Here is a 13,336-nt window from a genome sequence, read left to right on the forward strand (position 1 = left end):
TAGTTACAACTGTGAAAAGCAGATGAAAAACACTACCATAAACTAATGGCATATTTTGATTCGGTAGTGTTTCACACTCACTTTGCACTAGTGTAAATGATAGAGCTGGGTGGGAAACAGTTTTCCTGTGAGAGTTTTCAAGAGTTCAAAATTTTTCCCATCCCAAAATGGAAGGAAAAGTTCTAAATCTCAAAAATATTCACAAACCAATAATCCGAAAAAACCCTGGACTGGGTCAAATATAATACACACGAACTAAAATCTTGAAATAAAAAATAGTTTTGAACACAAAAATGTAACTTTTCATTTTGAAAATGTCAAAACAGGGACATTTTGATAATTTTGAACCCAATTAATTTTTGAATTGGGAGATTCATCAAAATTAACCCTTTCCCGCAACAGTTTCAGTTTTGACAAACTGTCATTTTCTGATGAAAAAGATGTTACTCAGAAAATTTCTTACCAGTTCTAGTAAATGAATACACAAGGTGCAAGACATTGGAAGGACCCTGTGTCTATCTAATTATGGTCTATGAAGTTTCTGTTATGACTTGAAGATGGTTCAGAGACACATAAAAACAGCTAGAGGCTGATCTCAACCCACATGTATATTTGGAGTAACACAACTAAAGTCACGTGTGAGATCATAATCTGGCTCAGTGTGTTTGGGACACTGACAGAAAGGGTGCCGATAAACTAGGAGGAACATCTACAAAGAAAGGGAATATAAGTTACGGGAGGAGAATGGTTTGAGTGCAGGACTTGGAACTCCAGGGGCTTTATCCTTTAGAGACTGCATGTACAGAGCTCCCACTGCAAACAAGAGCTTACAGGGGTCTTCAAAGAGCTAATTCTGCCTCTGACACCAACATCATCTGTGGCCTTGCGCAAGTCACTTGCACTTATTTTCCAGATATGAAAATTGAGGAAATGAAGTTAACTCTTACTGGACAGAAGTGTTAAGGAGATTAATTAGTTAACACTTGAAAAGTGCTGCTAAGCAGAAAGTCTTAAATGAAGTGAGCTGTAGCTCACGAAAGCTTATGCGCTAATAAATTTGTTAGTCTCTAAGGTGCCACAAGTACTCCTTTTCTTTTTGCGAATACAGAGTAACACGGCTGCTACTCTGAAACCAGTGTGTGGGTGTGAGTGAGTGAGTGCAGGTAGCACTGCCCTCTACTGAAGGGAATGAAAACTGCTGTCACAGGCCTTATATCAGGAGTGGGCAAACTTTTTGGCCTGAGGGCCACAACTGGGTATGGAAATTGTATGGTGGGCCATGACTGATCACGAAATTGTGGGTGGATTGCATGGACTGGGGGGACGGATAGCTCAGTGGTTTGAGCATTGGCTTGCTAAACCCAGGGCTGTGAGTTCAATCCTTGAGGGGGACCATTTAGGGATCTGGGGCAAAAATTGAGGATTGGTCCTGCTTTGAGCAGGGGGTTGGACTAGATGACCTCCTGAGGTCCCTTCCAACCCTGATATTCTATGATTCTATGAGGTGAGGGCTCCGGCTGGGGATAAGGGGTCGGGGTTGCAGGAAGGTGCTCTGAGCTGGGCCCAAGGGGTTCAGAGGGAGGGAGGGGATCAGGGAGGTGGGGTGCAGGCTCTGGGCGGCGCTTACCTCAAGCAGCTCCAAGAAGCAGTGTCAAGTCCCCGCTTCGGCTTCTACGAGTGAGGTGCGGGCACGCAGCTCTGTGTGCCACCCTGGCCACAGGTGCTGCCCCTGCAGCTCTCATGGGCCACGGTTTCCAGCCAATCAGCGCTGTGGGAGCAGCATGTGGAACCCCTTGGATGCCCTTATGCGTAGGAGCCTGAGGGGGGACATGCCACTGCTTCTGGGAGCTATGTGGAGCAGGACAAGCCCTCCACCCCACTCCCTGGTTGGAGTGCCAGAGCGGGGCAAGCCCTGGACCCCACTCCCGGCGGGAGCTCGAGGGCCGGATTAAAACATCTGGAGGGCCGGATGCGGCCCCTGGGCCATAGTTTGCCAATCCCTGCCTTATATTGTTAATGAGTGCCAGATAACCTTATTTAGCTCAGGAAGCAAGGGCCAGTGTTTTGAAGCAAGAGAATTTGAGTTCTGTCCTGACTGCTGTGTAGTTCTAGGAGGCTGTGATATGGAGCACAGTGAATAACAGAAAATGATGTTTGTTACAATATGTAAGGTACAAAAATAGTGAGAGACAGATGCAGCATTAAAGCTGCCACTTCAGGCGATCTGTTAGCTCTCACTTTAAGAAACTTTGCTATGTAAGTTGGAATTTACTAAGTGTTACTACATCATGCATTAGTTAGTTACAGCCGTGCCAGGAATAAAAAAAAAATTGTTCATGCAGTGTCTGTCACACCAAGCGTTTACCGTTGCCCCCCTCATGAATGCTACAGAGGAAATCCCCATCAACAGTGTGGGAGTTTTTTCCATTGACCCTTAGAACACCTGCAGAACTAAAATATCACTTAGACCATACTCTCATTGCAGCAGCTGATGGGGGAAGGGGTCCGATAAAGGAAAAAGCTGGTGGCTGGCAGATGGAGGAGAAAAAGACCTATAAAGACATTTAAATAAACAGAGTAAGGTGGCATCATGAATCCATGTGCTAAAGTTAGAACAGAGTTTTCTCTTGGTATTGAAAATTAACCTTATTATGCATTTTGAATGAAATATTTTGTTTGTTAATTAACATGAAAATTAATTGTGTCATTACTGATAATATTCATAAATGATCTGGAAAAGGCGGTGAACAGAGAGGTGGTAAAATTTGCAGATAATACAAAATTCCTCAGGATAGTTATGTCCAAAGCTGAATGCAAAGAGTTACAAAGTGATCTCACAAACTTGGGTGACTGGGCAACAAAATGGCAGATGAAATTCAATGTTGATAAGTGCAAAGTAATGCACATTGAAAAACATAATCCCAAATATACATACAAAATGATTGGGTCTAATTTAGCTGTTCACACTCAAAAAAGAGATCTTGGACTCATCGTGGATGGTTCTCTGAAAACATCTGCTCAATGTGCAGTGGCAGTCAAAAAAAGCTAACAGAATGTTAGGAACCATTAGGAAAGGGATAGATAATAAGACAGAAAATAGACAAATGCCACTATATAAATCCATGGTACGTCCACATCTTGAATACTACGTGCCTTTCTGGTTGCCTCATCTAACAAAAGATATACTAGAATTGGAAAAAGTACAGAGAAGGACAACAAAAATGATTAGGGTATGGAAAAGCTTCCATGTGAGGAGAGATTAAAAGGACTGGGACTATTCCTTTTAGAAAAAAAAGATGACTGAGGGGGATGGGACGACTGGGGATGGATCACATGATAATTGCCCTGTTCTGTTCATTCCCTCTGAAACAACTGGCACTGACCACTGTCAGAAGACAGGATACTGGGCTAGATGGACCACTGGTTTGACCCAGTATGGCCATTCTTATGTTCTTATCATTTTCTTTTTATTTATTGGGAGGATGGATTTCAAAAGCAGCTAAGGAATTTAGGAGCACAAATCCCATTGAATTTCAGTGGGGCTTGGGTTCCTAAATCACTTTGATGCTTTTGAAATCTCCTCCTTTGTGTAACTGGCTCACATGACTTGCCTTACTCTTTGAAAATGCACAGCAATTGGAATTTCACCAGGAATCAGGCTCTCTTTCCTTCCACAGTACACGTGTTTGCAACAGGAGTTCATCTGGACATAGCCAGATTTTGAAAAATACTCAACAGCCAACAGATCTCATTATGACACTTGGGGCCAGTTCTTCATAATAGCTCATCACCCTACAAGCATCCAGCATACTGAACTCTTTTGGAAATCTGGCCCTAACTGTAGCTGTTGATTTATTTTGAAAATCTGGACCACAGTCCACTTTTCTCATTATCTCATTACCCATAAGTTCTCCCTGCCTGATACTTGGCCAGCTACGTAATGTACAAAAACAGCTTCATTATTCATTTTTTACAAACAAATAAAAAAACAAGCAAACTAGTTAGTCCAGCTTGTTTCAAACGCCAAAGTAGCTCCAGAATAAATGACAAAGGCTCCAGTCCGTCAAAGCACATAAACATGTGCTCAATTCCATCCCTATAAGCAAAGCACTTACACACCTGTGTGAGTCCCATCAGCTATAATGGGACTTATGCAGGAGTGTAAGTGCTTTGATGAATTGCGGGCAGGGAGAAGAGATAAAGAGAAGGAAAAGAAAACAAATATGAAAACAGGAAGTAAGGAGATAAGTGCGGAGAGCAGGAGGAAGCCAGACAAAAGTGACGGGGAGGAACAAGACACACAAAAAGCAGACCTAACAGCCATGGTGTTAGTGTTGTCCAGCATACTTTTTTGGGGCAAAATTACATAGAAAACCGGCAATAAATAACCAGAACGTTTACTTTGGAAGCTCACTTGACTATCACATACACAGAAAAGTTTTATGTCTGTCCATTTGCTTTTCTAATGACATGTATTTCACCCTTTCTTAAAATCCTAGGTGCTTCCAGTCCTCAGACATGTGTTCCAGTGTAATAAAGGTGAAAGAGGAAGGATGGATCAATCCCAATGTGTTTATAGCCAGCTCAGGAGTGAATCTGGAAACAAATTGTCCTTAACAATGGCCTATTCAGGGCTGGCCTGGTGATATGCAGTGCATTGCCATTTGGGATCTCTTACTGGGTGACGAGGAGCAAGAGATTACATTGAGAAATCAATTTCCAGGTCTCTCTCATGGCAACACAGACTGATAATGCTAGGTAACTGAGCCAGACCACAAATATGATTTTGATTAATATAAATATAGGTTCAGAAGTTTAGCTTCTATAGCTAAGTCACAGGTTTCTTATATGGGATTGGGGTTCCATTAGTTATTCTGTGTCTGATTCACACAGGGAAAAAATGGTTTAAGAGAACAAATACATCTCTGTATCTTTATTTGTATTTCACGCTAAATTAATTTTTTAATATACATTTTTAAAAATCAAGTTTCTAACAGACCACGCTTTAAACAGTATTATAGTGGAATTCCAGTTTTGTGATTAAGGTACTGGACTGGGATTCAGGAAATGTGGATCTGATTACTGGGTCTGCCACAAATTCTCTGTCCAACTCAGCCAAAGTCACTTAATATCTCTGCATCTTGGTTCCCCATCTGTAAAGTGGAATAGTACTATTTCCTGGTTACACAGTAATGTCTTCAGGGCAGGGACTATATTATGTCTATGTACAGCATCTTGCACAATAAGCCCCCAATCTTGGTTGGGGTCCTTAGTACCACAGTACAAATAATAATGACCAGAGTTTGTTTTTTTCTAATTCCTTTAAAAGTAAGAAAATGGCTTTCTATTCCCCAACAGGGGAGAATGGATGGGCCCAAGAGGAATACACCAACCTGCTCACCACCCCTCTTCCCCTTTGTCTCTGCAACCTGGCCCACTGTCTGCCCCTGAAGGTCTAGTTTCAGATTTGTTACTGCTCTTATTGAAAAATACTTTCTTGCAGGGCCTGGAGAAGAACATAAACTTGCCCCAGAGCACTACATGAAAGTGATGTCATCACCTTAGTGCTTGACACAGGAATTGCACCTGATCATTAACAAAACATTGAAAGTGACTTACTATATAAACTGCTGTCAAATGCAGTGGGAAAAAAACCCAGAAAATTACTTTTCTGTTATCTGTTTAAATTACAGTAAGCTTACCATTTAATACTAGTATGTACCAAATAGTAGGTAAGGCCTAACAATAGTGGGTACAGAATTCTCAGATGGAAGTTTGCTTTGCAAGACTCTTGCTTTCTACAGCAGCCTATGAGATTTCCAGCTATGTATTTGTCAGTCCTTCTGGCTACAAAAAGTCCACTTCACCTACAGTAACAGTTTATATTTCTGAGAAGCAGGAAAAGAGGGACATGGCAAATAGAGAATGCTGGGAATGTGGGCAGGGAACGTGGTGCTTATTTGGACAGTGCCACCACTTCAGTTTCAAAGGATACGTCTACACTGCAATAAAACACCCATGGCTGGCCCATGTCAGCTGACTGGGGCTTCTGGAGCTCAGGCTGTGAGGCCATAAAACTGCAGTGTAGATGTCCAGGCTTGGGCTGAAGTCTGAGCTCTGTGACCCTGTGACAGGGGAGAGTCCCTGAGTCTTGACTTCAGCCCAAACCTGGATGTCCACCTGCAATTCTATAGCCCAGCAGACCAAGCCCTGTGAGCCTGAGACAGTTGACATGGGCCAGCCATGGGTGATTTATTGCAGTGTGGACATACCCATAGGGTTAACATAGTGATCATATATTTTAAAAAATGTATTTCAGGATAACCATTTTCTATTCTTTTGTGCTTAAACTCAACCAGAAGTTATGGGTGATGAAGAGTGGATGAAATTCTATTGGATGAAATTCAGTGTTATGCAGGAGGACAGACTAAATGATCATAATGGTCATGTCTTCCCTTAAGATCTATAAATTTATAATCTTTTATTTAGGCTTAGTGGATATGGTGTCTATACTAGGTGTCTGATCCCCTTAATCACAGGGAATAGCATCTTAATCTGCAAATAGTCCCATTGAAATTAGTAGGGCTACATGAAGAGTAAGGTGCTACTCAGAGTGACTAAGGGTAGCAGCACCTGGCGCTATTTAAAGTATTGTGCATTCTGCATTAAATTAATAGAGATGACTGGACCTAATTACTAGAGAACACAACAAAACCAGCCATCCCCATACCTGCTACAGACATTTGTTTAGCATATGTTCTGAAATTTGTGATGCAGGCCCATCTCTCTGACAAGGGGAGTTTGCCTTTTCTGCAGAAGAGAGGGGGAACATTTTTAGAGCTTATTTTTACCACAAAAAATATACCTCCTGTGGTTTCCTTACCAATGTGGACTACCCCTGTTCACTGAAAACTATAGAAAGAAAAGATCTAGCCAATGAGAAACTGTACACAAAAAAACAAGTTTTTTCCTCTTTTGTTTTACCACCTTTATGTGTTACACCAGCTTTCCAGGTAAATGCTTCTGACCAGCTCAGCTTGCTTAAGAGAAATTCAGGAAGGACATAACCAGAAAAAAAATATTTTTAAGTTCATACTGTAAGTAAAAGGAAATCATATATTTAATAGAATATAAACAGCTTTTGTAAACTCAGAGGACATCTAGTGGCCAAAGCTAGTAATCACTTGTTTAGCATTATAACACTCAATCTTATCTTGAGACATCCCAGTTTTCCGTGACCAAAAACCAAAATTCTCTGGTAAAAGAAAAACATTAAAATCTGCATTTTTCCGTGAATAAAATGAAACGCTGAACTTTAGTTTCCTTGGCCACAGCTAGGATGACAGTATTTCTTGTTTTGGACCAGGACAGTCTCCTTTTTAAGCCCTATCCCGGACGTCCTGACTTTTTTGGCAAAACTGGGCAAAAGCAAATGGGACAAATGCCCAGTTTTGCTGTTGGGGGGCACAGAGCAACATTTGGTGGGGGCTTGGGCTGTCAGTCCCTGCCCCACGCAGCTCAGGCCAACCCTGTGCAGTATCCTGTTTTCACTTTGGGAAATATGGTCACCCTAACTTTCATTAAAATTAGTTAATATGTTTTCATTTTTTCACAAAACGTAAAAACTAAAGATTCTCTGTAAAAATGCAAATTCTGTGTTTTTCCCCACGGCAAACAGATTTCTAGGACTCCTATTTATTATTCAGAAACAATGCCTTTTTTTTTTCTATCTATGGACTTGTTAATTAATCATAGAATCTCAGGGTTGGAAGGGACCTCAGGAGGTCATCTAGTCCAACCCCCTGCACAAAGCAGGACCAATCCCCAATTTTTGCCCCAGATCCCTAAATGGCCCCCTCAAGGATTGAACTCACAATGCTGGGTTTAGCAGGCCAATGCTCAAACCACTGAGCTATCCCTCCCCCCATATTGCAGTGTAACAGTAATTTGTACACTAATTTAGGATTGGACTTTTCCTTACTCTCCCACCCCGCCTCCTCCCCCCCCATGGGGAAAAACAGAATGCTGAATTCCAGAAATTGCTGTCCTTGTAGTATGCCTCAGAAAATTCAACATCTCCTTGTAGGGGGTTTGTTAAGGACGTCGTATTAAATGAATCTGATGTGACTTGACTTTTTATTTGTTTAATATTGTGATTCTGTGCATGTCACAAAAAAATACGGCTATATAGCCATGTATCCTATGTATGCAGAGTGATAGTGTACATAAATTGCTACATTCTTCTTCAAAACTATTGAGTTCTTATACTTGTTTCTCCCAGGACTTTACCCTGTTATGTTTATTGAAAGTATGGTAAAAACTAAATCTTTGCCTTGAAAGGATTACAGCTTCAAGAAGATTATAGTTAGCAGTAGTATTAGGTGTCCAACCTTATACACGACACATTTTTTAACTCAGGTGCTTAGTATCAGGCACAACTATTTATATTTAGACACCTAATAAGTAACTTTTCAGAAGTGATGAGTACTTCTAGCACCAATTTCTAGCTCTTATTTTAATCAGTGGGAATTGCTCAGCATCAGCCTTATCTGAAGCCCATTAAAATTAATGGAAAGACTTCAAGACTTCAGTGGACTTTGGATTGGGGCCCCTAACTTTGAAAAGTAAAATTTGAAAATGTTGGCCCCAGAAATTGGTTTTAAGGGTACGGTATGTCTGTATCTCCCACTGACTTCAACTGGAGTTCTGGATGCTTAGCCTCTCTGAAAATCAGGCCTGTGATATCTAAAGTTGAGAACCTGAAAACAGAAGCACCCAAACTTAGAAACTACTTGTGAAAAACTGGGTCTGAGGCCATGATCCAAAGCCTCATTGAAGCTAATGGGAGAAGTCTTTCAATTGACTCAATAGTAGATGTGGGTGAGGCCCTAATGGGTAGATTTTACACAGGTGCTTAGGCACTTAAACACACAGATAGATGCATAGTGGGGTTTTCAAAAGCATCTAAGCAGGTTAGGTCCCAACTTCCATTGAAGTCACCTTTGTAAATATGGTCCTAAGTGTTTTTCCCCAGTGGATCAACAGCAAAGGAAGGAATATATAATCCCTTATATATAATGTTTTCTGGCTCCAAACACTGTTCCATAGCCACTGGACCATAAATAACACATTATAGAGACACAATGGTGTATAAGCACTATCGCAAGTAGTCTACACCTCCCCGTGTCTGCACTACCAGAGTAGATTTAGTTTGACAGACAACTGTGGGTATGCTATTACAAACATGTTCTAGTACCACACTAATGAGGGATGGATATGAATTTACATATTTAACTTACATTACTACAAATGTTTTCCAATCACAAAGATATTTTTCTTTACATATTTAAGCCAAGGTCATTTAGCAAAATATCAATTAAACATTCCATGAAAAGGAGTAAAATAGTTACAAGAAAATGCCCAGATTCCATGTCTCTCATTTCTCCTCCATAGGGAATCAACCTGCATTGCCCTAATATCTGCCAGAAGAGGAGTGACAGTATTAAGCAGACGTACAGTATGATATTTGTCATAATAATTCTTATCCAACAGAATATACACTTGGTGAAACACAGGAATTAATGAGGTTGAGAGGTGCTTCTAATTTATTTATCTTTTTCCAAAGTAACCCATCTATAGAATTGTAAATTAATGAAAACAGAAGCTTCTGCTTAACTTCATTTTCTCTGAAGTGCCTATTAAAGCAGTTTCAGAAACAACTATACCACAAAAAAGAAAAGGAATATTTGTGGCACCTTAGAGACTACAAATTTATTTGAGCATAGCTTTCGTGAGCTACAGCTCACTTCATCAGATGCATTCGGTGGAATGCACAGGAAGACTAATTTGGATAATGAATAAAAAGAGATGAGAGAGAAAACAAGCAAAAAAATCTGAAAAAGCATCAGGTTTCTAAAAGATGGAAAAAGGTTTACTCTGAATTTCTGAAGGGCCAATGTTATTCCAGTTTTACACTACTTCAACTCTACAAAAATGAGTAGCACTGTTCAGCACCAGATTGGAGTAGAGCAATGGAGAATCAAGCCCTAGGGTTCTGTGATGAATTCATTCATAGGTTAGGCTGCAGGTGGGAAATATAATCTAACACAAACATGAAGGGTAAAGTTTGCCATACTATACAAGATAATCCTATTAGCAAAATCTCCCACCATCTTGTAGCTGCTGCTGTGACTACATTTTGTGTATCTAGACAGAAGTGTCTTTTAAATTGGCTCAAATTGATCCATGTATAATTACGTTGTACTCTAATGGCCATTGAAGTCAATGGCTATCTTTCCTTTGACTGTAATGGCCTTTGGTGTGCTCAGTGAGCCACATAGTGAAAACCTCTGATACCTAAAACCCAACAATATCACTTGTGCAACAGACCCTCATACAGATCCCTCCATCCAGGATAGGGAAAATCCTATGTCCTTTCTTGTGCAAGACCAGGGCCTTGGGCCCTTTTCTTCTTTTCAAGATGACAAACTCCAGCAGTAGTTATAGTAAAAGTAAAGTAATAGAGGCAACATACTGAGCAGTTCTTGTGTGGCGAGGTTTTGAAGTTCGAACGCTGCCAAGAGTAATCACATCTACATTGGCATTGTCTAGGTCCTCAAAAATCTCTGCGCCAGCACAGCCACTGTTTGAATAAAAAGGAAAAGCAAAGACATATACATTATTCATAAGACAGCTGGCAGAGGCAGCTGAATCATACTTCAAGCTCCACATCTATAGTTATTTATTAAAATGGTCCACAAGAAAATACATGGAGATGAACTAGCCTTTGTGCAGTAATGTCCCAAGACAAAAACAAACACACAGAACCATATAATTAATGACAACTCTACCACATATGTGCAGTGATCAGTTTTGGGAAAGCTGGAAGTAACGTGAGAAACATCTGTCATCCCTATTTTTTTTTTTTGACGTTTATAATGTGCCATAGTAAAGTATGATACCTTTGAGATGAGGACACAATAGATCCTCATTCTTAACTCACAATATTGTAAATGAGGAGTAATTCCACTGAAGTGAGTGGAGTTACCCAAGAATAAGCAGAGGAGAATAGTCAAGCTGCAAACCTTGCATTAGGAAGATGAGACAAATGGGCTGATTGCATTAAATCAAAACTGAAAAAATACATAATGTTGCTAAATCTTTACTTACGTGTAGAAAGGAATATGTTGAGTTCGAGAGCTTGGGCTTACACTGTTAAGAAAAATGCAAAATATATTAGCTATTAGAAAAAAGATGGAACTGATTTAACTGATTATGTTAAGCAAACTTTTTATGCAGCAAACATGAAAAGATAAAGAGGAAGTGACTTAGAGACCTATTTTTGAGAACTCACAGGAGTGGCAGAGACAAGTTCAAGTTTTGCTTTTGGAATGACGGGGGCGAAGGGAGCTCAAAATCAAATAGTGGTGAATGATCTTTGTGCTGGGGGGCTGGCATAGATGTGAATGTCCCTATTCAGCAGGCAGAGTTTTGGGGTTTCAAACCATATCACAGGTAATTGCTGTTTCCGTAACTGTGTGGCAAAACTTTTTAATAACTGAGCTGCTCTTCAGAGGGAAGCTCAAATCCCATGGACTTCAATGGGAGATGTATCAATTTAACATCAGGCTTGAATTTGCTCTCTCTCTCTCTTACTCTGTCCCTCTTGTTCTGATCCATCACATTAGGGTTTTGCTGTCCTGTCTTTTCTCCTCCCGGCCTCACCCTACTGTCTTCTATTTAATCTGTCCCTGGCTGACTTCCCATCCTCTCTTTACTTGTCCCTGACTCGCCTCTGAGCCCCTACTAATCTTTCTGTTTTCCCCTACTGTTCAGCTGAAATGCATTCTGAGATAATTTCTAACACTACAAAAAAGGACAAAGTTTTGGATTTTGTAAATATATGCTACTTGTAAAATCTCTACAATAAAAACGCACCTGTCAATGAAAAAGTCAGAGGTGCAGCACTTATACAGGAACTAGCTATTGGGAACCTCTCGAGTTATGTTTTCATGTCTAATCCTCTCACAGGATATATCTCAGGTATATTTTTCAATAAAATTATTAATGGAATATCTTTAACCTCTCTGATTACAGTAGGTTGGTGAAATGTACAATCACTGCAAGCTCAGATGACATCACAATACACAACATGGAATTTATGTAACTATCTTTGAAAAAAGAACTATACCATACACAGAGAGATAAACATGGTGGAGATAACATGGTGGAGATACACATAAAGGAAACAGTGATGAAAAGACAATTAAAATATAAAAAAGAAACTTACAAATCAATTGGTTTTTGTGGTGAAGTAAAAGATCTTGTTTGAAATCTATCCCAGAGGCCCCCAACAATCTAGAATCACAATCAGAATGCTTCTTGAAACATGAGCTCTGTGTAACACAATATCACTTAATTAGGTAAGCCGGATATATTTTTATGTGCTGATCCAGCAATCAGATCTGCTAGCCTGTGCAGATCCAATTGCAAAACTGGGCTTTAGTTTCCAAAATATCATTAATTAGACAACCAAAATGTAGTGTAGAGTCTAAACCAACAGATATGAAGTTTTGAATCCTCTTTTTTTTTTTTGAGAGCTGACTAAATTGAATCAAGTTGTTAACATATTGGAAGTGTCAGCCAACTGGGATGAGGGCAGTCTAGCCTAGTGGCCAGGGTCAAAGCCATAGTCTATCATCAAAAGCCAAAGCCAAGGACCAAAACCGGAAGGCAGAAACTGATTATCAGAACTGGGGGTCAAGCTGGAGTCCATGGTCAGGAGCCAGAGCCAAGGGCCAAACTGGAGATCAGGAACTGGAGCAAGCAGGATATCACGCCAGGAGGGGTTCAAGGCAGGGGCAGGACAGAGGCAAGGCTAGGTGCAAGGCAGGAGCAGCAGGAACAAGGTAACACAGGAGCAGACACAGAGAAGACAGCAAACTGTGACTGCTGCTGGCCTAAGAGCCAGCCTGCTGGCCTCTGCAGCCAGTCAGGTTGCATGGCTAATCAGGCAGCTTGCTGCAGGCCAGTTGCACTGATCAGGCTTCAAGGAGACTAGCTCTGTTGCAGGCCCTGATTCCTCACAGGAAAATTTCAAAATGAACTGTGTTTCTCATGCACTTTTCCCTCAAAAGATTCAGTGATTTAGGTTATAACAAATAAACTCTTCTGTCCTCAGGCAATTTCTAGATATTATAGCAGTGACCTTAGGACACATTATTTTAACAATTAAAATAAATAATTACATGAAATAAATACATTATATGCTTTTTCATGCTACAGGATAATTTCTGCTCTCAATTTTCACTGATGTTTTTCTTTCTCTTCTTTGACA

The 13,336-nt window shown here is 40.4% G+C and overlaps 1 protein-coding gene across 1 annotated transcript in view; it reads right to left on the reverse strand.

Moving 5' to 3' along the window:
• SPATA48 (spermatogenesis associated 48) overlaps window positions 1–13,336 on the reverse strand; it is a 39,167-nt gene that overhangs the window by 13,949 nt on the left and 11,882 nt on the right. The window contains 3 exon segments of the mRNA XM_038391245.2: window positions 10,535–10,642; window positions 11,170–11,211; window positions 12,290–12,357. Of these exon segments, the coding sequence (XP_038247173.1) occupies window positions 10,535–10,642; window positions 11,170–11,211; window positions 12,290–12,357 (218 nt within the window).

Source organism: Dermochelys coriacea, chromosome 2 (genome assembly GCF_009764565.3).
Source record: "Dermochelys coriacea isolate rDerCor1 chromosome 2, rDerCor1.pri.v4, whole genome shotgun sequence".
NCBI lineage: Eukaryota > Metazoa > Chordata > Testudines > Dermochelyidae > Dermochelys > Dermochelys coriacea.